This window comes from Oryctolagus cuniculus, chromosome 13 (assembly GCF_051225735.1).
Source record: "Oryctolagus cuniculus isolate XC-2025 breed Fujian yellow rabbit chromosome 13, ASM5122573v1, whole genome shotgun sequence".
NCBI classification, from domain to species: Eukaryota; Metazoa; Chordata; class Mammalia; order Lagomorpha; family Leporidae; genus Oryctolagus; species Oryctolagus cuniculus.
The window spans coordinates 48,599,948-48,620,701 of NC_142879.1; the positions used below are offsets into that span (position 1 = coordinate 48,599,948).

Genomic DNA, 20,754 nt, shown 5'->3' on the forward strand with positions numbered 1-20,754 from the left:
AGTTTTTTTAGCAGCAGAAAACATTGTGGTTAAAATTTTTGTGAGAGCTGGAAATGTACCCATAACTTGGGCCTAACACATGAATATATTTAGGCAGAAGAGGACAAACATCCTCCAAGAGAAAGTACTTACATATGGGCCAGAGTAACGTGACAGCTATTATGGAAACAATCTTTGTGAATTTCCTAACTTTTATGCACACAAACTCAACCACTTGTGTTCACTTGCCTCTTTTAAAATAACATTTAAAAATCCATGCTCATGGACAAATGCATTCTTTTTTTGACAGTAAATTCTTTAGGATTAGAATAATCAACTCAAATGCTATTAGAGTATTAGTAGTGTTATCCTAGTTCATAAAATATATATGTATATGTAATAAGAATAATGAGTTTTGGTGTTAATATTGTTTAACATTTGCACAACTCTTCCTGTAAAACAGTCCCTAGGTAAATCAGGTATCTTGGTATTTTCAACTGACTTGTCACTGAAGAGAAACAAGGGAATGAGAATGAGAGATGAGAAGAAAATATGAACGTGATGAATAGGTGTTTATTTCAAAAAGACCCCAGGGAGATTCAGGAGCCCCTCGCTGCTGTGTGTGTTCCTTCTGCGGGAAGAGCTCGTGCACGCGCCTTTCAAAGCTTCCAGAGCAGGACGGAGCAAAGTTCCTGCAGCTGTTCCTGATGTTAATCACCCCACTAGGACACGAGGTGCTCTCCGCGTGCTGGGGCAAGGTTGGACGTTGACTATATGCGTTAAAAACGCGTGTTTGCAAATATATATAAGTCAATTACGCCAGAGAAAGCTTCACCTTGAGCTCACGTAGTCAACCACCGCTCCTGTAGAGCCAAACAACTTTCTCGTCCGTAGCCTTTCCCTCCGTCCCTCAACAACGCGCACATTTTACTTTTCAAGTTCTTTTGCTGGAAAATGCCTCATCTACTTTGCTTCGCGGGTTCTTTCTTCTTCGTTTTGAAGAATCTTTCTGGTTCTCCAAACCAACTTCGTAGTAGAAGAGGGGAAGTTAAACTTTATTGAATCTTTGAAGTGATGGCTATTGGAAACAGTAATTCACTTCTAATAAAGATCCTGCCATTCCCAACTGTACTGATAGCCATCTAATGTATTTATCAAGATTCTATTAAGTCATTAAAACCGGACCCACGGCTGCAATGCACAAAATTTTTATCTCCGTTTGCTTTTGAAAAGTATTTGTAGCGGCATAGATGATTTTTAAGCATCCTATGAAATATATCCATCAAGAAGATGATTTTTAAGCATTCTTGTCAAGTGTCTCCCAACAGCTGAGCTGGAGTGCGTTCACGCGCTCACTGTGTGCATGCGTGCGTGTGCAAACACACACCACGTAGTAAGGACTACTGCCGTATTCCAGAAACGGCTAAGAAAAGGTAAGAATAAACCAGAATTGTATGACTAGATTTCCAGTCTCGGGCGAAAGGGCAGTGCTGCGCAGTTAACCTAGTTAACACCCCCCCACACACACCCCAGTTGCCTTAAATCGGAGTTTCCCGCAGGATTTCGCGCTGAGGGAGCAGCGGGGAGGCTCGGTTTGCGGGTTGGTGGGGACTGGGTCCTGGATCCCGACACCTCCCACCACTTCCCCGGGGTCTCTCCGGGAACGGAGCCGGCGAGCGCCGAGGGGAGGAGACAGCGCGCGGCGCGTCCACAATGCGCCCATGGCCGCCCCTCTCGCCGAGCCGCCGCCGCTCCCGCGGAGGGAACTGCTAGGCGGAAGCGGCGGCGGGCGGCGGCGGCGGGGGGCGCGGGGCGGCGGCGCGGGCCGGGAAGCCGCCCGGGAGGTCACCGGGGAGGCCCCGCAGCCCGCGCCGCCACCCCGGCCCGCGTGCGCGCGCGGCCGCATCAGCTGAGCGCGCGGCGGGTGTCACGTGGTGCGCGTGTCGAAGGTCACGGCGCGCTCACAATGGAGCTCTCGGAGTATGTGCAGAAAGGCTTCCAGATGCTGGCGGATCCCGGCTCCTTCGACTCCAACGCCTTCACGCTTCTCCTCCGGGCGGCGTTCCAGAGCCTGCTGGACGCCCAGGCGGACGAGGCCGTGTTAGGTAAGCCGCTCGGCTTTGAGCTGGACCGGCCTGGGTGGAGGGGCGCTCCAAGAAGAGGAGCTAGACCGAGCGAGCGGGGGAGAGCCCCGGGAAGAGGAAGTCTCCGGGCTTTGCCCTTCGCTCCGGACGGAGTGTGGGGACGTGGCTCTGCTGGGACCCAGAGCGGACTCTGAGCATTGTTCTGGCCACACTTGGCACCTGCACAGAGCCAGCCACACGTTCCTCGCCTGATTTCCCACCCGGTCTCTTTGTTCCTTTGTAAAGCCCGTGTTCCAGCCTTGTTTGTGGCCTAAACATCTAAGGTTTTCAGCCTGGTGTGAGCTGGCGGCTGTTTTGACACTTGGACTTCATCAGGGGCGCTCCCAGCAATTCAGGCTTCTTGGGCTAGGCTGGCAAACGTTTAAAAGGGACTGTTTCCGAAGTAATTACTGGCTCGAATAGTGTTGACAACTTCCAACCTAGAGAATACCTCTGGCTGCTAGGATCGCTGCAGCCCTCTAGTTCAGTGTGTTGTACCCCGGTTCTACTCCTAAGACATGAAAGTGGGGTGCGTAGTGCTTTGTCCCGCACCCCTTACCTGGAGGCGAGCCTCTCAAGCGACCTGGTCAGTGAATGTCAGTGCGGAGTGAAAGCATTTTAAGACAGATAGCTTTTAGATAATTTTGTTAAATATCAGTATCCCTAAAATTCAAGATTTTGCCTTTTTCTGTAGTACATGAATTAGACACTTGCACAGAAACATCTGAAAGTGGAAGTTCTTTAAACGAAAATAGTAACCGCCACCTGGGTTCATCTCAAAAATCACGTGGCTATCAAAGCCTGAAAATATTGATAGGATTTTGAAATTTGCATTTTGTATTCTGAACTCATGCCCTCTCTTCCACTTCTTGGTGTGTCCACAGAGCCAGATACCCTAAAATTGATAATTTCTAAAGCAAAAATATTCATTCTGAAATTTATACTGTGTAACATACCTATTTCCTTGTTCCTTTTAATTTATTCTATCCAGTGTTAGAAGGACCACTGTTATTTTTTTCTTTGGAGTGATAATGTCTTTTGGAAATAATAAAAATATTAAGGAAAAATAATTGAAACCAGATAACAGAATTATTGATGTTTACTGTTTTGAAGTTGATTTTGTTGCTAATCTCATTTACTTAGAATTGGCACTCCTTTTATTTGAATTCTCTTTGTTATCTTGCTAAAAAGAGGTTTTTACCCGAATTAAAATATCCTCTTTATGGAACCTACAATAAAGAATTTTTCTTAATTATCACTGTCCTCACTGGCAATTTGTTTTAGATCACCCAGATTTGAAACATATTGACCCAGTGGTTCTAAAACATTGTCATGCAGCAGCTGCAACTTACATACTGGAGGCGGGAAAGCACCGAGTTGACAAATCAACTCTGAGGTACAGAATTTATTTAAATATCCATTTATTTTCAAATAGTACCTTTATTATTCCAATCTCAGTTCTGAAAATGGAAACTGAACTTTGGCTTCCCTTCTGCTACACAGCTCTTACCTAGAAGACTGTAAATTTGACAGAGAGCGAATAGACCTGTTTTGCACGGAATATCAGGTTACTTACTTTATACTTTTAAATTAACGATTACTGTTTTTCTTCTGCTCTGTTTGCAAAGACGTATTCTCTTTCTTTTTTTTCTCCCTCCCCAGAATAATAAGAATTCCCTAGAAATCCTACTGGGAAGGTAGGTTCTGTGTAAGGTGTCCAGCTGAGGCACTTTTCACTTGCAGGTATGAATGGAGAGTGCTAGGCTCAAACAAAACAGGGCAGGAAAACCTGGGATCCTGACTCAAAGAAAAGGGGCCAGAGGGCAAGTGAAACAATTGAAGTTAAGCTAATGTTTTTAAAGATGAAGTTTATTGAGATAATTTTAAGATGCTCTTTTACTATTGAAAATGACATTTCACAATATTTTAAATTCAAAATGGATTAAAATGAGAAGGGGGCAAAAGATAGATACCATTTGTAATAAATACTAAACATTTTCTGTAGATATTATGTGCATAATTGTCACTGTATCTTTCAGCATAAGTAGATCTCTCCCTCATATAACTGATGTTTCTTGGCGCTTGGAATATCAGATAAAGGTAAAGTTGAACAAATGGTTCTCTAAGAGGGTTTAGGGAATGTTAAAGAAATAAAGGTTAATATGAACATGTTCTTTTTTTCTTTTAGACCAATCAACTTCATAAGATGTACAGACCTGCATATTTGGTGACTTTAAATGTAGAGGTATTTATAGATAAACCCTACCAAAAAGTGAAGTGTATGGTAGTAAAATTTAACATTTTCTTGATTTAAGTAAACAGCCTTTCTCTTTCTTCTCTAGAACACTGATTCCGGGTCCTACCCAGAGATTAGTTTTAGTTGCAACATGGAACAGTTACAGGTACAGTATTAGGATCTGTGAATATGACTATCTTTTTATAGACATTTAGCTGGGAATTATATGAATGGAAAGTTCAAAAAGATAATAATCAGAACAGCTATCAGCAGATAATGAAGATAGATTGGGGATTTTAAAGGAAAGGCGGGTTTCAAAAGCAATATTGTAACACAGGTTCACTTTTGAATTTGTTACTTAGAATTGGTGTGCACTTGCTGTTCCCTCTGATAAACATCTTGCAGTATAGTGTTTACCGTAAATTGCTTCTGTTCATGAGTTTGATCTGATAAGATAAAGCAAAATTAACAGCATGGCTTTGAAAATGTCTTCTTTGCTTTCAGAAAGTAAATTAAACTTTCAAAGTTGGAATTTTAAACCGGTTTGAAATGGCTTTTCATGAAGAAGGAAGCAACATAAAATTCTAAAACTGTTTCTGTTAGCAATATAAGACTGGGAAAATTCAAAACTGCCTTGGTTAAGAGCTAGGACAACGGATTTACTTCTCACAGTTAGAAAAATGAACATTGTCACTGACAGTTTAGATGAAATTGAATTTTTCAAAGGCACCTCTGCAGGTCATTTTGTTATAACCATTAGTCAAACTTTAAAACTTGAGATAATATAACTTTTGTTAGATATCTTGATTAGTTTACATACCCTTTGCCTGTTGAGGATTCGATAAGAAATTATGTTTCAAGCTGAGGACAAATAGCCGATTTGAACATGAGATGCTGTAGAGGAAACTTTTCCTTTGATGGGTCCTGGTTTGCAAAAAGGTTAAAATCTTAGTAAATTTTAAACGTTTAGAAAGTGTTCTCTGATTTTTTTTAATTGCATCTTTCTGAACTTGGGTACTTCGTTCCGTGTTTCACCCTAAAAAGACGTTGACATGATATACTTTTTGTAGGATTTGGTGGGGAAACTTAAAGATGCTTCGAAAAGCCTGGAACGAGCAACTCAGTTATAACTTGGGAAGTGAACGATCCGCCCAAGTGCAGAGGAAAACCAGGAACGTCACCGCGGGCTGTGGGAGCTGGCCGTGCTCGCTCGCGCTCGGCGGAGAACGCTTCCCTTCGAATCTGTCACTCATCGGTTCTGACAGTTTTTTTTATATGTGTGAAAGGGTTATGAGGGAAATTCTGCCCACGTATTTGAATCATCTTCAGGATGAACTGTACCTTTATCCTCTTTAGATCTTTTTGAAGTCCTATGAAAGGAAGCAGACAGCATCACATCCTGAATAAACAAGGTGTTGTTCCCACAAAATGGTGATATTTTGTTTGGATTTGAAGTTTGTGTGTTAATTATTACTTTGTGTACTACGATGAGCGTTAACTTGATGCGAGGAGCGTCAGCTGTTAACGATCTCCGTTTCTCTGGATTAAAGTCAAACGCAGTGGGAGAGGGTGGCATCTCCGGGGTGTGCTGGAGACCCCAATGGTCCGGGAGCGGGAGCCGGCCCGTTACCTGCGCTAAAGGGATCGCCCGCAGCCGACTGCGGGCTGCCGGCCCCGAGCGGACCGCTGCCCGCGCGCGCCCCGCCTTGGCCGCCGGCGGGCGAGGACAGCACCCGGGCGGGCGCCGTTGTTTCCGCGAGTCCAACTCCGGCGCAGGTTCCGCGGCGGGCGCGGGCGTCTGGGCCGCAGCCCGTTGAGCCGAGCGGGTGGCTGGTGGCCAGCGGACCTGTGAGCCCGCCGGCTGAGGCGGGCGACAGAAAGAAAGAAATAACGGGGGGTGGGGTGGGCTGCGCTGCGTGCGGGGCCGGCGCGATGCCCGCGCCGAGAGCAGGGTGGCGCGAGTGGCGCTGTGGAGAATCGCTCGGCGGCCGCGCCAACGCCGCCGCCGCCACCGCGGCTCAGAGCGGGGGGAGGGGGAGGAGGAGGAGGGCGCGCGGCGCGGAGGGGAGGGGGCGGCCACGGGCCCGACTACACCGACACTAATTCCCAGGCCGCCCTTAAGGAATGAGGGGAGCACGTGACCCGGTGGGGGGGCGGCAGGGGGAGGGGGCGGGCGGACTCCGAGCCATTTTGGAGCCGGTGTCAGTTTCCACTCTGCCTTCAGCGGTGCATTTTTTTTTCCACCCTCCCCTCCCCCTCCTCATCCTTCCTCCCATCCCCCCCCCGCCTCTCCGCACGCTCACACACGGCGCCCCCCGCCCGCCCTCCTCCCCCCACGGCAACTATGATGAAATAATAATCGTAGTATTAAAGGCAGAGATCGGGGTGAGACAATGGGGATGTTGGCGAGGGCGCCCCGATCCGGATTAGAAACACCTCCTGGCCCCGCAGAATAAAACCGATCGCGCCCCTCCGCGCGCTCCCTCCCCCGAGTGCCGAGCGGGAGGCGGCGGCGGCGGCGGCGGCCGAGGAGGAGGAGGAGGTGGAGGAGGAGGAGGAGGAGGAGGAGGCCCCGGAGGAGGAGGAGGCGTTGGAGGCCGAGGAGGAGGAGGAGGCCGAGCAGGAGGAGGAGGCCGAGCAGGAGGAGGAGGAGGAGGCCGGGCTCGGGAGGCGGCATGAGCCGAGCGCGGCGGCCGCGGCTGCTCTCGGCCGCGCTCGTTGCCCATTGACAGCGGCGTCTGCAGCTCGCTTCAAGATGGCCGCTTGGCTCGCATTCATTTTCTGCTGAACGACTTTTAACTTTCATTGTCTTTTCCGCCCGCTTCGACCGCCTCTCGCCGGCTGCTTTTTCCGGGTACGTAGGAGGCTAGGCGCCTCCGGGACGGGGGTCGGGGGACGCGGGGCCCGCGCGGGGCTCCGGCGGGCGGCGGGTGGAAAGGGGAGCGGCCCCCCCGCCGGCCCGCGCCGCCCGCCCGCGCTCGCCCGCGCCCGCCCGCCGGGCCGAGGGCGCTGACAGCGTGGGCGCCGACCCCGCGCCCGCCCGCCCGCGCCGCCGCCCCGCGCCCGCGTCCGCGCGCCCGCGGCTCCGCGGCTCCCGCGGCGCCGGGACCGACCCGCAGCCCGCGCCGCCGCCAGCCGGGCTCGGCGCCGCTCCAGCCGCCGCCGCCCGCTCCGCCGGACGCGCCGCGCGCCCCCACGTTTTAGTTCCTTTCTCTGCCGAGCGCCCCTCGGCACCCTCGAGACGCACATGGCCCCCGAGGAGAGCACTTGTACTTGCAGTCCCCGCGGCTCCTCTGGCCACGGCGCCCTTTGTTGAGAGGTAGATTTGGATGAAACGGGGACGGGTTCCTGAAATCGGGAGCTGCCTGGGTCAAGTGGCGCCCCTGCTCTCCCGAAGAAAGGGCTTTTCAGGGGTTTAAGCGGCCAGGGAACGCCCCCATTTTATAGGGACGGGGTACGTGGGGGGCAGCGATCCCGCCACGGTGGGTGTTAGGCAGGAGGGAGCCCCGGCAGAAATGTTATTAACTTAAGTTGGAGGGACACTTGTGTGAAACTGGATGGCTGGTAAGATGGCGGTTCCCAGTTTCCAAGGTCTCCTGCGTTTGTGTTTAAAAGGGTAAAGTTTTCAAGGTGGTATTTGCTGGGAGTCTTGGGTGAGTGCTGTAAATATCGCTTGGGGCGTACTTTTTGGGAAGTGGGCATTTCAAATTTGGAGCTTTTTTGGAGTGACGATGGTGACTGGACCCGAGTCTTGCTGGAGTCCTTTTCCCCCCCCTTTCTCTCTTTTGCACGCCCACTCCTCCCTTTTTCTCCTCTCGGATACCACAGCTTTCCTCTTAACCTCTGCTGTGGGATGCACTCAGAATCATGACTCGAGTCCACGACGTTTTACAGGTTTTGCTGCACGTCAGCATCGGTCATGTGGTAAAGGGATGCTTTGGTAAAGGGATGCTTTGGAAGAGGTCTAAAAAGTTGATTGCCTGTGTTTACGCAGCCGTTTGGGCTTGACAGCGATAAAGCACGATCTTTCCCCCAGAGATTTACAGTTAATAATTGGAAGTAAACAAGTAGAGAGGCTTTAATCATTCCCAATTGCAATAAAAGGATTTAGTGGGCTTAGTGGTCACGGTTCAATATTTGAAAGCGAAGCATGTATTAACCCCGTCCCTTAAAGTAGGCAAAATTCCGGGCATATTTATCCAAATGCAAGTGTAGGTTGGTGGTATGCAGAATGTAATGAGTAGCTCAGCCTATATTTTGTAAGAACCTTAACTTATAATGTGGAAGAACATTATAAGCCATACTAAAGACTTGATACTTATGGATATAAAATTGTGGACAGTGTATACCAAGTTATGAGACTACATATTAACATTTGAGTTTTAAGTAGACTGATTGGAAATCTCTCAGAAGTTGATTTTTTGATCAAAATTGCAAGTTTTTTTTTAAATACTTGAGTTCATTCTTATACATCTGCCCCAAAGTGTAGTCAGAGATGTTTGAAATAACCTACCTGTGAAAATTATATGCCTATTAACAGTATATTTAAAGCCATATAAAAGTCGCAGTGTATGCTTGTGTACACACACACACACACACACATTCATAAACTTTGTAAGAAAATTGAGGATTTTATTGTGTTTAATAAACCCACTAGTATTCTACCACTAAGTTCCTGGATGTATGTGAAGTGTCCCAGTAGGCGCCAAATTCTGCATTAGAGCCAGGGTAACCCCAACTTTATCCATACCTGTATTGGGCTGTGAGCCCAGGTGGGGTTTTGGAGTTCATTTGCATTTCTTAGATTGCAGTAGTCAAGATGATTGTTAACATAAGAACTTGCTTCTGTTTTTCTTCATTTTGACATTGCTAGCTTTAGGCCTCCAACTGAAATCTGACAGCCCCAAGTGAGTACGTTATAGTGGCAAATTTTTATCATTGTGTGTTTGCTGCATTTTTAGTTGCTTAACGGCAATTTCTGTGTTAGAACCTAGAAGATTTTCAGATCTAAGATGCCAGATAGTGCTTCTCAAACCTTATCAAGCATGTGGAGTTTTGGAAGTCTTCATTAGGTTGCCAATAGTTTCAAATAGGATTAAAAAGACCTGATTTTTAATAAAGTAGCAATGATATTTGTTATCATTATAATAGATGGTAATAGGATTATTGCCAAATTCTTCTGAACTGAGGTAGATGAATTATGTGATAAGATTTAAGATGAATTTGAAAGTATTTTTGTCAAGAACATGTGGCTTCAATGTTTAAAGCCAACCAGTTGATAATCCTCCACTGAGATTTATTCTCCATGTTAACATTGGTGTTTGTATGGCATTGGTTTTCTGTAAGGTAGAGAAGTGAGGGCAACTATTTTTATTGGAGTCCCTTCATGAACTTAATGATCAATGATACTAGTAGTAATATGCTTTCACAGGCAAATAGAAGTGTCACCTGGTTGTCTTTCTAGGAAAGATTCTGTGGTTTCACAAGGAGAGTTTTCTTTAAGCACCAAATAGGCTAGTCTTTACTCACCAGGACTGTTGGATTTAAATATTGCTACTCTTCAGGGGCGTTGCTCTGCCTACCACTCCTCTTCCACCCCACTTAGATTGATGTGAACAGTGTGGTGACAGCATCCTTCCAAACAAGTAATCAGAAAGGTGACTGAGGAGCCACAGAGGACGTTTTCTGTTGAGTCCGCTAGGTTGGCACTGTGATCACTTTCAAAGAGAGGTGGTTTTTTTATTTTTTCTTTAGTACTCAGCTCTTTAAATTTTAGCTGTTATGGTATGTTGTTTGGTATTTTTCTCTTTGCATTACAATTCCCTAAGAATTGAAGCCTCAGGATACATCTTACTGCAGGTCTCACAAGTTCTTAGATTTCCATTCAAAGCAACTTTGAGAATGTGTCTCACTCAAGTCTTGAAGTTTAGTCTTTCTTCAGGTTCTGGAGTGAGTGAAGTGGGGAAAGTAGGGGTCTAAGAAATGTATTTTTCAAGAATACTATGCACAGGAATGGACTTCCCTGACTGTTCTCTGAGGCAGTTACCTCTCTGCTGACAGTTACCCACCGTGACGTTTCTATGCTATGTGGTATCTCGGGGAAGGGGGGGTATCATTTCATCATGTGGGGTTTGGATGGAAGTTAGGCTCGGCAAATGACACTTGTTTCTCTCTCCTGTGCTTTCTTTGAGTTGACAAGGTGTTGATGCAGCGTTGGGAATGGGCTGGTCAGACGGTTCCATACATACTGTCACTGTCCTACCAATTAGCTTTTCTTACCTTCAGCACGGTTTTTTCAAATAAAACACAGGGCTCTGTGCCCGCCTCTTCCTCTTGTAAAATAGATTTCAGTTTTCCAAAACTTTGTAGCACACATCCAGTCCACAGAACATATTAGAGAAAGAAGCTCTAAAAGAGGTTCGGTTCAATAAACATCTCTGCACTTTGAGCCCTGATAGTTTCGTGTGAAGTGCACAGTTGGTGATTCTCAAAAGAGCCCTTCGTGAAAATTTTGACCTAATGATTGCTATCAGGAGAGACTGACAGAGTCACGATATGAAAGAAGCTCTTCGCAAGGAGGCGACGTGGGAAGAGGCCCCCAATAGCGACCGAAATGGCCGGGAGTGTTGTTTGCCTCTTCCTCTAGCAGTCGCCGCGCCAGGCTCGAGGGCACCCACGCTGGGACCCGCGTCCGTGACGCCCGGCCCTCGTGGGCCGCCCCACCCCCGCGCCGGCAGCGCCCGGACCCCACCCCGCCCCCGCGCCGGCCCCGCCCCCGCGCCGCGCCGGCCCCTCCCCCGCGCCCGCCGCTGCTGCTGCTGCCGCTGCCGCCGCCGGGCCGCCCCGCACGCCCGCAGAGGCTCGGGGCTCGGGCCGGGCTCCACGCGGAGTTGCAGCCGTGGCCGGATGCCAAGTGTAAGTGTAAGTTGCTATGGAAACCCCTACTGAGGCGAGTTCCGAATCCGGAACGAGACTGAGCCCCCGGCGCCGCCGGATCCGCCCCTCGCATCCCGGCCCCCGGGCGTCCGCCGCGCTCAGGCCCCAGCCCGAGGCCGACTCGAGGTGCTTCTCCGGCGGCCCCGGCACCCAGCTCCGGAAATGCCAGGGATGCAGATAGAGCTGAATTTGTTTTCCCTTTGTACCGCATAAAAGCAAGCCAGGTTCAAATTGCTCGAACCGTCTAAAATAACCAGAACCTCGGGATTTTCGTTTGGACGCTGTGAGGAAGTTGTGCTATAAATTCGGAGACCTGGAACAAGCCCCAGTGGTTGGTAAATATCGGCGAGGGCTGTGGTGTGTGGAGCAGCTTCGGGCTGCTAGAGGGCGGATGGAAGAAACAGACCCCAGCACGCTCAGCCCTGGCCCCCACCCCCAGCCTCTCCCCCTCACGCCGGGAAGGACCTGAGAGACCACAAGCAGCTTCACTTGGTTCCTTTTCACTGTTTCACTAGAATTGGTTCAGGTCTGATGGGTAAATTCTTTGTGCAGTAAGCGTTGGGACAGTCCAGCTGTACAGTGTTAAACTAGTTTATGAACTCCTCGGGCCCTCTGTGCTCAGTTGCTAGGAGTTGGAGATCATCTGGGTTTTCTCTCTGTGAATTACAGACATGTTTCTGTCTCTTGCAGGATCTTGCATCGAGCAGAAATGCATCGAACAACCAGAATCAAGATCACTGAGCTAAATCCCCACCTAATGTGTGTGCTTTGTGGAGGATACTTCATTGATGCCACCACCATAATAGAATGTCTACATTCCTGTAAGTCCCGAGTTTTAGCCCCTTGACAATCCCTGTGGTCTTCGTGTTGGTACAAAGTGGTGGAGTAATTTTCTTCTCTTGCACTCAGTGACTTTTTTGTTATTACCTGTTTTACTACAAGTGTGTAGCGTGTGAATGTTCTCAGGATTTATTTAGTTATTTATTTGTTATTAGTTATTATTAGTTATTAGTTATTTATTTAGTTGGAAATGCCTTTTGGCATTTATCATCTTCTAGTTCTCAGTTTCTGATGCTAATTTTAATGCTTACACCTCTAAATTCCAAACTTATAAAAATTTTACATGTTTCTACCCTAGTCTGTAAAACATGTATTGTGCGTTACCTGGAGACCAGCAAGTATTGCCCTATTTGTGATGTTCAAGTTCACAAAACCAGGCCACTGCTGAATATAAGGTAAGAAAATGTTTAAATTCTTTTTTTGCAATTGTTACTGGAGTTCATAATTAACTGAAGGCAATCTTGTTTTTTCTTCACAAAAAATATTTACTCTTGAGTGTATCTACTTTGTTGAGGGTAGCCCTTTAATTTCCTGCCATCTTAATGGTGACCAAATTCAGACAAAATTTAGTGTTATTCTAGTATTCTAAGAATTTTTTTGCCTCAACTGTTCTTTTAAAACTGAATCAGTTCTCCATTTTTGCATTGCTTTATTGACTTCTTGACAGATAAGGTTAAATATTTTTAAATGGTTTCCATTCTGTCTTTGTACTCTATTCATATTAGCTAACTTAGAAACTTGAATGGTACCAAGTCTCTTGACTCAAGTGAATGTGAAAAAGCTATTAGTTATTATGTAAAGTCACTTTTCTGCTGATTTAAAAGAGTACTACTGCATTAAAACTTTTAATTTCATAATTTTTGTTTTGTCAGTGTTATGGACCACATCACAATCAAGTAAAACATTAGTAGTGCCAAAAGCAACCAAATACTCTATAGAAACTTTCAGACATTTTTAGTTTTTGCTATATTGACTGGTAATGTACTTTTGTAATTTATTGTTTTTCAGGTCAGATAAAACTCTTCAAGATATCGTATACAAATTAGTTCCAGGGCTTTTCAAAAGTGAGTAACTTGATTTAAAAATGCAATTAATAAGACTATTCATTATTTTACCTTCTATACCAAATGTTTACATTTTTTCCCTCCCCTTCAGATGAAATGAAGAGAAGAAGGGATTTTTATGCAGCTCATCCTTCAGCTGATGGTAAATATTTTTTGGGGAAAAGACATTTTAGTTGGGGAAAGAACTGTCCACTAATTAAAATTTAGGAAAATTGAGTTTACTCTAAACTGCCACTTCCATTCTGCTGTATATAAAATATTTTTGTTAAATGTTTATTTTTTTAAATTGAATCTCAAAATGTCTTTATAGCTGCCAATGGCTCTAATGAAGATAGAGGAGAAGTTGCAGATGAAGATAAGAGAATTATAACTGATGATGAAATAATAAGTTTATCCATTGAATTCTTTGACCAGAACAGGTAAATGCTTTAGGAGATGTATTTTATACTAATAAACATTAGATACATTGTTTCACTAATATATTTTGTTTCTTAGATTGGATCGGAAAGTAAGCAAAGACAAAGAGAAATCTAAGGAGGAGGTATGTGCCATGTTATAAAAACATGTAGAAGAAACATTGGCTTCTAGATTTGATGAGGGGTTATGCTGCCTTTGAAATAGTCTGGGATCTACATGCAATATTTATTAAGAGTTTATTTTGTGTATTATTCTCAAAATATTTTAAATAGTCCGTGTTTAATGTTTTAGTATAAAATTTACTTATTAGGAATCTGCTCATTTGTTATTTGTAATAATAGTGAATTCTGTATAATTGAGAGTTTAGTCATATCCAGTTTGTATTCATAGTTTTTATCATATTCAAGCAATTAAATGGAAACTTTTATTTGGAAGTTAGGAATTGAAAAAAAAATTACGTTTATGACTTGTGTTCTCAGGTGAATGATAAAAGATATTTACGATGCCCAGCAGCAATGACTGTGATGCACTTAAGAAAGTTTCTCAGAAGTAAAATGGACATACCTAACACTTTCCAGGTATCTACTCTGTGGTCCTCATTTTATGTAGATATTTAGGTTTTTTTTTCTTTTTGGAATCTGAACCCAAAACAGCAATAGAAAAATGTTTATATTACTTCTCTTTTATGCCGTGAAAATAAATCCCTTAATCATTTCTAGAAATATTTTTCCTCATTTGAAGTTTACAGAGGAATTCTTCATCCAAATATTCAGCGAGAATGTTTTTTTTTTTTTAAAGCAGTTAGATGTTTAGATGGAACAGAAATGTAGGTTAACCTTTGTTCCTTTCTTACTTAATGTTGAAATGTTTTTCAATAGATTGATGTCATGTATGAAGAGGAGCCCTTGAAGGATTACTATACACTAATGGATATTGCCTACATTTATACCTGGAGAAGGGTGAGTAGCACGTCTGTTCTCAGATCATGGTGGTAAACTGCATTAAAGAGTTAAGAGTGATTTTTTTTTTTTCCTTTTAACTTTGTAGAATGGTCCACTTCCTTTGAAATACAGAGTTCGACCTACTTGTAAGAGGATGAAGATCAGTCATCAGAGAGATGGACTGACAAATGCTGGAGAACTGGAAAGTGACTCTGGGAGTGACAAGGCCAACAGCCCAGCAGGAGGTATTCCCTCCACCTCTTCTTGTTTGCCTAGCCCCACTACTCCAGTGCAGTCTCCTCATCCACAGTTTCCTCACATTTCTAGTACTATGAATGGAACCAGCAACAGCCCCAGCGGTAACCACCAATCTTCTTTTGCCAATAGACCTCGAAAATCATCAGTAAATGGGTCGTCAGCAACTTCATCTGGTTGATACCTGAGACTGTTAAGGAAAAAAATTTTAAACCCTGATTTATATAGATCTCTTCATGCCATTACAGCTTTATAGATGCTAATACATGTGACTATATCGTCCAAGTTGCTTTCTTTTGTAGTAACATTAAATTTGGCTATAAAAGATGGACTAGATGTGCTGTTCATATGGACGTTAATTGAAAAGAAAGATTGTTATTATAAAAAATTGGTTTCTGGGAAGGCAGGCAAGTTTTTTTTCTATGTGTTAGGAAAGATGTGAAATGGTTTCTGTAACCATTGTTTGGACTTGGAAATACCCTGCAGTGGATGTAAGCATTGGGCCATAGTTTGTTAATCTCAACTAACGCCTACATTACATTCTCCTTGATTGTTCTTGTTATTATGCTGTTTTGTGAATCTGTAGAAAACAAGTGCTTTTTACCTTGAAATTCAACAAATGGAAAGAATACGCATAGAATAATGCATTCTATGTAGCCATGTCACTGTGAATAACGATTTCTTGCATATTTAGCCATTTTGATTCCTGTTTGATTTTTACTTCTCTGTTGCTACGCAAAACCGATCAAAGAAAAGTAAACTTCAGTTTTACACTCTGTATGCCTAAAAGCGGGTACTACCGTTTATTTTACTGACTTGTTTAAATGATTCGCTTTTGTAAGAATCAAATGGCATTATGCTTGTTGTACAATGCCATATTGGTATATGACATAACAGGAGACAGTATTGTATGATATATTTATAAATACTATAAAGAAAATATTGTGTTTCATGCATTCAGAAGTGGTTGTTAAAATTCTCCCAACTGGTTCGACCTTTGCAGATACCCATACCCTATGTTGAGTCGTCTTTACCAACATAGAATGTTTTTAATGTGGATATCAGAGTCTAAATTCTGCATTGCAAGCAGCTGCAAGTCATAATGCTGACTTCTCCAATAATACATGCTTACTTTTAAAACTGTTGCAGTACAGAAAAAACTTTTAAGGCATACGGAAATAGTGTCCTCATTTTCCATTGGTTATGATGGGATTAATGTTTTTAAAACGCATACTTATCACTAATTTCCAGAACAAATTTTTAAATAAACCAGCAAATTACCAAAAGAAGACATTTTATCTAAAATTATTTTAATAAGTGATACAGCAGTAATTTCAAGTTTAAGAGTTGCTTTAGCAGTTAACAGTGGAATATATCTTCTCTGTAATGTCTGGAAATAGAAGCAGTTTATTAGCTTCTACCAGGTATTTTTAAAAAGATCAAGCATGTTGAATTTAAAATATGGATAACCCCAACAAATTTCAGTTTGTGTTTTGCTTTGGTCGAACTTGGTGTGTGTTCCACTCATCAGTTATTTGTGAGGGTGTTTATTCTATATGAATATTGTTTCATGTTTGTATGGGAAAATTGTAGCTAAACATTTCATTGTCCCCAGTCTGCAAAAGAAGCACAATTTATTGCTTTGTCTTGCTTATAGTCATTAAATCATTACTTTTACATATATTGCTGTTACTTCTGCTTTCTTTAAAGATACAGTAATGATGTTTTATGAAGCCACAAATACATATATTTTTATTTTGATCTAAATTTGTACAGTTCCATTGTAAGTGTTGTTTCTAATTATAGATGTAAAATGAAATTTCATTTGTAATTGGAAAAAAATCCAATAAAACGGATATTCATTTAGAAAATAGCTAAGATCTTTAATAAAAAAATTTGATATGAAAAGCACAATGTGCAGAAGTTTTGGAAACCCTGTAGTGGATTACAACAGGTCAAAGCTAAAGAGAATACATTGCTGTCTTAAAGTGATGTTGCTAAAAAGTACATGCTTTGTTGTATATTGCTTGAAAGCTCATTGAAAGATGTATCTGTTTATTTACTCTACAATCTTTGAAGTAAAAGTTACCAATGTTTGCCAGTTTGGGTGAATTTAACTTATTTTTCTAGGCTTTTCTTATGTTTTTAATGATGTTATCAAGGATAAAGAATAGTTAACAGAAGTTTCAAGTGATTTTTTTTTACCTTTAATGATCATGTGCATAAAAGGCTTTTCAAAGGCTAAAAAGTTTTAAATGTTAATGAATGTCATTTGACTTTTGACACAAAACCAAGTTATAAGATCAACACAATTCAAAAGACTTGACATACATACACCCTCATGATGGTCTTAGTTTTGAAATTACTCACCAAAATACCAGATATTGTTGTCTATGGCTTAACACTATTTCACCATACTTGGAAAACATTTCCATTTATTTTTTAAGAGGATTTTTACCCCTACTCAAATTGAAGATTGGTTAAGCATACAAAGATATTTCATCTAAAATTGTATCTCTGAATAAAATAGGAAAGACTATAATGTTTTACCATTCCTAACCAAAGCTCATCAGTTTTAATGATGAAGATTTAAAACCTTGCTGAATTAGCACTTTAATAAACATTGTAACCTTCTAGAAAACCCATGTCAAAGCTCTTAATTTTTTAAGAGCAGTCAAAGTAGGGCACAGGAAAAGTCAGCTTTGGTTTCTACTTTTGCCTTTGAAAACATTGTAAGATCCTGTAATATTAAAGGTAGTGCTAACAAAATATTCCACAGAAAGTTCCTGAATTGATTTCACAGGTTTTTAGCTTACATGCAAAAAGAGGCTGACTAGTGTTGTGTAAATAGTGATCTATCTTGCTTTACACATGCATACCACTTTACAAGTACTTTTTGCTTTTAAAATTGCCGGCCGTTAATTGCACCGTGTTGAAAAAAAAAAGTTGCCCTTCAGTTGACTTGCCAACCATACTGCTTCACTTCCATATCCCGATATCTGTAAATGTGCAAAAGTTGGGATCTCGAGGTAAAATGCAACAGGTATAGTAAGCTGGTTAGGAACGTCATCTTTTCCTCTTTCTCTAGCATTTGAATTTGCAATTCATTTGTGAAGTCTTTCATTAATGTTCATTGTACAGGCCCATCAAAGTCAAACTTTAAAAGGAACCTAAAGACCCATTTGAAATGAAGATGTTTGCTCTTTTAAACTCACAGATGATAATCTTAGGGAGGGTATGGGATTTTAATTTTTGAAGCAATCTGCACATGGAACCCAGTCTCAGAATCCTGGGCTGAAATGTTGATTTTTTAATCTGTATTTTACAGGTTTGATAAATGCCTCATTGCCTTTCCATTGCACTAGGAGTAATAGAAGTCCTGATTTAGTACTTAAATACCTACATGAAATGGAGGCTCCACTGTATTCTTAAAATACATGGCCATTTCTCCATACAGTCTTCCTGGTATTTTACCCAAAACAAGGTCTTGATAAATTACATTGAAAATTCCAACTTTTATCATTTTAGAGCTGTGCATCTTCTACCAGCATACTAATTAATACCTTTTCAAAAACCACATATACCCTGTAAACATCTGATGTGGTGCAAAGATTACAGAACCCAGCTCTAACATAAAGGTCTTGTGTTAGATACGTCATTTCACTCGAGGGTATGCACGAACACGGCAGCAGGTGATTATTTCTAGTCACTTCCCCTGCCTCCCCTCACCCCCGCCCCAAATCTTGAACTAAGATCACAGAATCCAAAGACAGGGTTTTCCAAAACAAGGAGAAGGATTCACACATTCCTGCCTCCCAGTAAATCCGACTTGGGAAACACCCGACGAAGACCTTAAGACAGCCGATCTCCCTGCAAATCTCGAGATCGCCCAGTTTTGATTATGAAAGTCTCTGAAAATGTTTACACAGTCAAGTGTTTCCTGTTTCCGCAGTTAACTTTAAAAAAAAACGTTTTTTTTTCTTCTTTTGGTTCTTGAAACGGATTTCCTTTATTTGCACCAGTTTCTTTTTCTTAGTGTGCAATTTCTAGAAGACTCACATGAAGAAGTTCATCAACTCTGTCTTCATCAAGTCGACGACATCAGAAGTCATTTGTCACTACTAAGGCTACATATTTAGGATCCCTGTCAGTTTTCTGAAGTTCAACAGGAAAGCTCATCCGGAGCCCTCTAATACTAAGCGCTCAATAAGAGCTCCTGATGAATGTGTTAAATTACTCGCAGTCTGACAGGAGTAACTTCCAAAAACAGCAGGAATTGTCTCCCCGGAGTCACCTACATTTCAGCGGAAATATTCCTCCTTGTTCTGACGGGTCATCATGAAACCCAAACTTTCTAAGGAACGTGATTCCGAGGTCGGTGCCGACCCGGAGTGCTCGACCTCCCTCCTAAATGAGCTGGAAGCCAAGTAGGGAAGAGAGACTGAGAAGGTGGCGGGCCAGGGTACCTGGAAAATGCGTCGAAAATTGGCATAGATAAAAGGAGAACGTCGTAGAGGTGGACAAAGAGGACAGGAAGAGAAGCCGGTACTAGAGCCAAACGCCCTCCCGAGTGGAGAACGTCCCAAGAAAGCCAAAGGGAGGAGCGCACTGCCCGGCGCGGACCACAACGCCAGGGCGTGGGTGACAGGGGTGGGACGCGCCACCGCTTTCCACAAAAAAAGGGTTCCTAAGGTTCTCGTGCCGCGTGGAAAGGGCTCAGGACGAAAACCCTCGCCTGTCGCCGCAGCGCTGCCTCCTGGGTCAGGGGGCCTTGACCGAAAGGGCGTGTTGAGAAGGAAATGATCCTCCTTCCTCTCATTTTCAACTGGCAGTTCCCGCAGGCGTGGAGGGAGGCACCGTCGCGACCTCGGCTCGGCTTTGCGCCGCGGGTCGGCCCTGACTAGCGCTCGAGCCCAGGTTACCGGGCACCGGGAGGCCATCTTGCGCGTGCGCCTCTCGCCTCGCGCCGCCCTTAGCTCTGCGTACTCGGATCCCGCCAATTTTGAACGCGAGATTGTCAGGCCCTGCAGCGTTTGAGCGGCGAAGGGAGCACGTCGTTCCCCAAAGTTGGACGCTGTGGCGAGCAGCGACGACGGTCCCCTTCCAGTGGAGCCCTTGAACGCTGGCGGGGCCGCGGCAACCGCCGGACCCCGAGGCCCCGGGCTCGGCACTGGCAGCAAAGCGACCCACGCACGCCCGGCGAGGGGTCGACTCCGTGGACAGGGCCCACAGACTCGAGCTCCCGCGGGGCCGTGCTCAGTGATCGCCTCCTTGTCCTCCTCCTGTATCAAATCCAACTCCCTTCCTCCTTCGGTAGAGATGCCCTTGGAGTTTGGGTTTTTATTGGATGAATTTTAGACAAAATTTATGAAATACAACGCTGCCATCCCTAAGATTTCTGAAGGTGACTTCGTGACGGGAAGGGTCGAGGGGGAGAGACTCCTCCCGCTGCCCTTGTTTAAAGGGACGAGGTCGCTCCAGTCCTTTGGGAGGGATCCTTGATGGGGTGACTGTTGAGGAGGTGGGGTAGGGTGGCTGAGCAGCAGGAACCTCAAGAGCTGCGCACCAGACTGCAACCTGGGACCCAAAGACGACACCTAAACATCCCGGGCTGGCGGGGCCAGGTTGCGACGTCGTCTCTAAAAGCTGCCAAGAACGCACGGGCTTCCTGCAGAGCCCACGGCCGGCTCCCCGGGGCATACACGCTTCTCCGACCCGCAAGCCGCACGTGCGTCCAAAACCGAGAGAGGGTGGCTGAACGGCGGAGAAGCGAAAGCAGCCCAAAATGGGCGACGCCGGCGCGTCCTCTTTATCAGAGCAGCAGGCTGCAGGAGCCGCCATTTGGTGGCGGATTTCGGTATTTCAGTACCACGTTGTGCTTGCTGCACGTCACAACTGGCTTGTCTACGTGGCATAGCCATGTTTTAACCGCGGTTTTACAAAACGCAAATCTCCCCTCAGCC

The 20,754-nt window shown here is 44.4% G+C and overlaps 3 protein-coding genes across 8 annotated transcripts; 2 read left to right on the plus strand and 1 right to left on the minus strand.

The window, feature by feature from the left end:
* Window positions 1–532: 532 nt before the first annotated feature.
* LOC127483561 (uncharacterized) lies at window positions 533–1,885 on the minus strand. The gene is made up of 2 exons (XM_051821448.3): window positions 1,508–1,885; window positions 533–1,402 (listed from the first exon to the last, which is right to left on the minus strand). The coding sequence occupies exons 1-2, from the start codon at window positions 1,883–1,885 to the stop codon at window positions 1,277–1,279; spliced, it is 504 nt and encodes a 167-aa protein (XP_051677408.1). The 3' UTR covers window positions 533–1,276.
* A 51-nt stretch (window positions 1,886–1,936) lies between these two features.
* On the plus strand, window positions 1,937–5,767 carry COMMD3 (COMM domain containing 3). The gene is made up of 8 exons (XM_008268283.5): window positions 1,937–2,084; window positions 3,387–3,498; window positions 3,606–3,669; window positions 3,765–3,799; window positions 4,142–4,202; window positions 4,291–4,347; window positions 4,445–4,504; window positions 5,409–5,767. Exons 1-8 carry the CDS (start codon window positions 1,946–1,948, stop codon window positions 5,466–5,468), a joined length of 588 nt encoding a protein of 195 aa, XP_008266505.1. The 5' UTR covers window positions 1,937–1,945; the 3' UTR covers window positions 5,469–5,767.
* A 744-nt stretch (window positions 5,768–6,511) lies between these two features.
* Window positions 6,512–16,892, plus strand: BMI1 (BMI1 proto-oncogene, polycomb ring finger). 6 transcript variants are annotated; one of them, XM_089311559.1, is made up of 11 exons: window positions 6,514–7,192; window positions 11,965–12,095; window positions 12,413–12,509; window positions 13,123–13,178; window positions 13,270–13,320; window positions 13,489–13,597; window positions 13,674–13,719; window positions 14,075–14,173; window positions 14,474–14,554; window positions 14,643–14,781; window positions 14,864–16,892. In XM_089311559.1, exons 2-11 carry the CDS (start codon window positions 11,984–11,986, stop codon window positions 14,869–14,871), a joined length of 798 nt encoding a protein of 265 aa, XP_089167685.1. In that variant the 5' UTR covers window positions 6,514–7,192; window positions 11,965–11,983; the 3' UTR covers window positions 14,872–16,892. The 6 variants fall into 6 exon arrangements, with proteins under 6 accessions (XP_051677405.1, XP_089167685.1, XP_008266500.1 ...); XM_070055512.2 differs by lacking the exon at window positions 6,514–7,192 and adding an exon at window positions 11,139–11,253; XM_051821445.3 differs by having other exon boundaries at window positions 6,512–7,192; window positions 14,643–16,892.
* The last annotated feature ends 3,862 nt before the right edge of the window (window positions 16,893–20,754 follow it).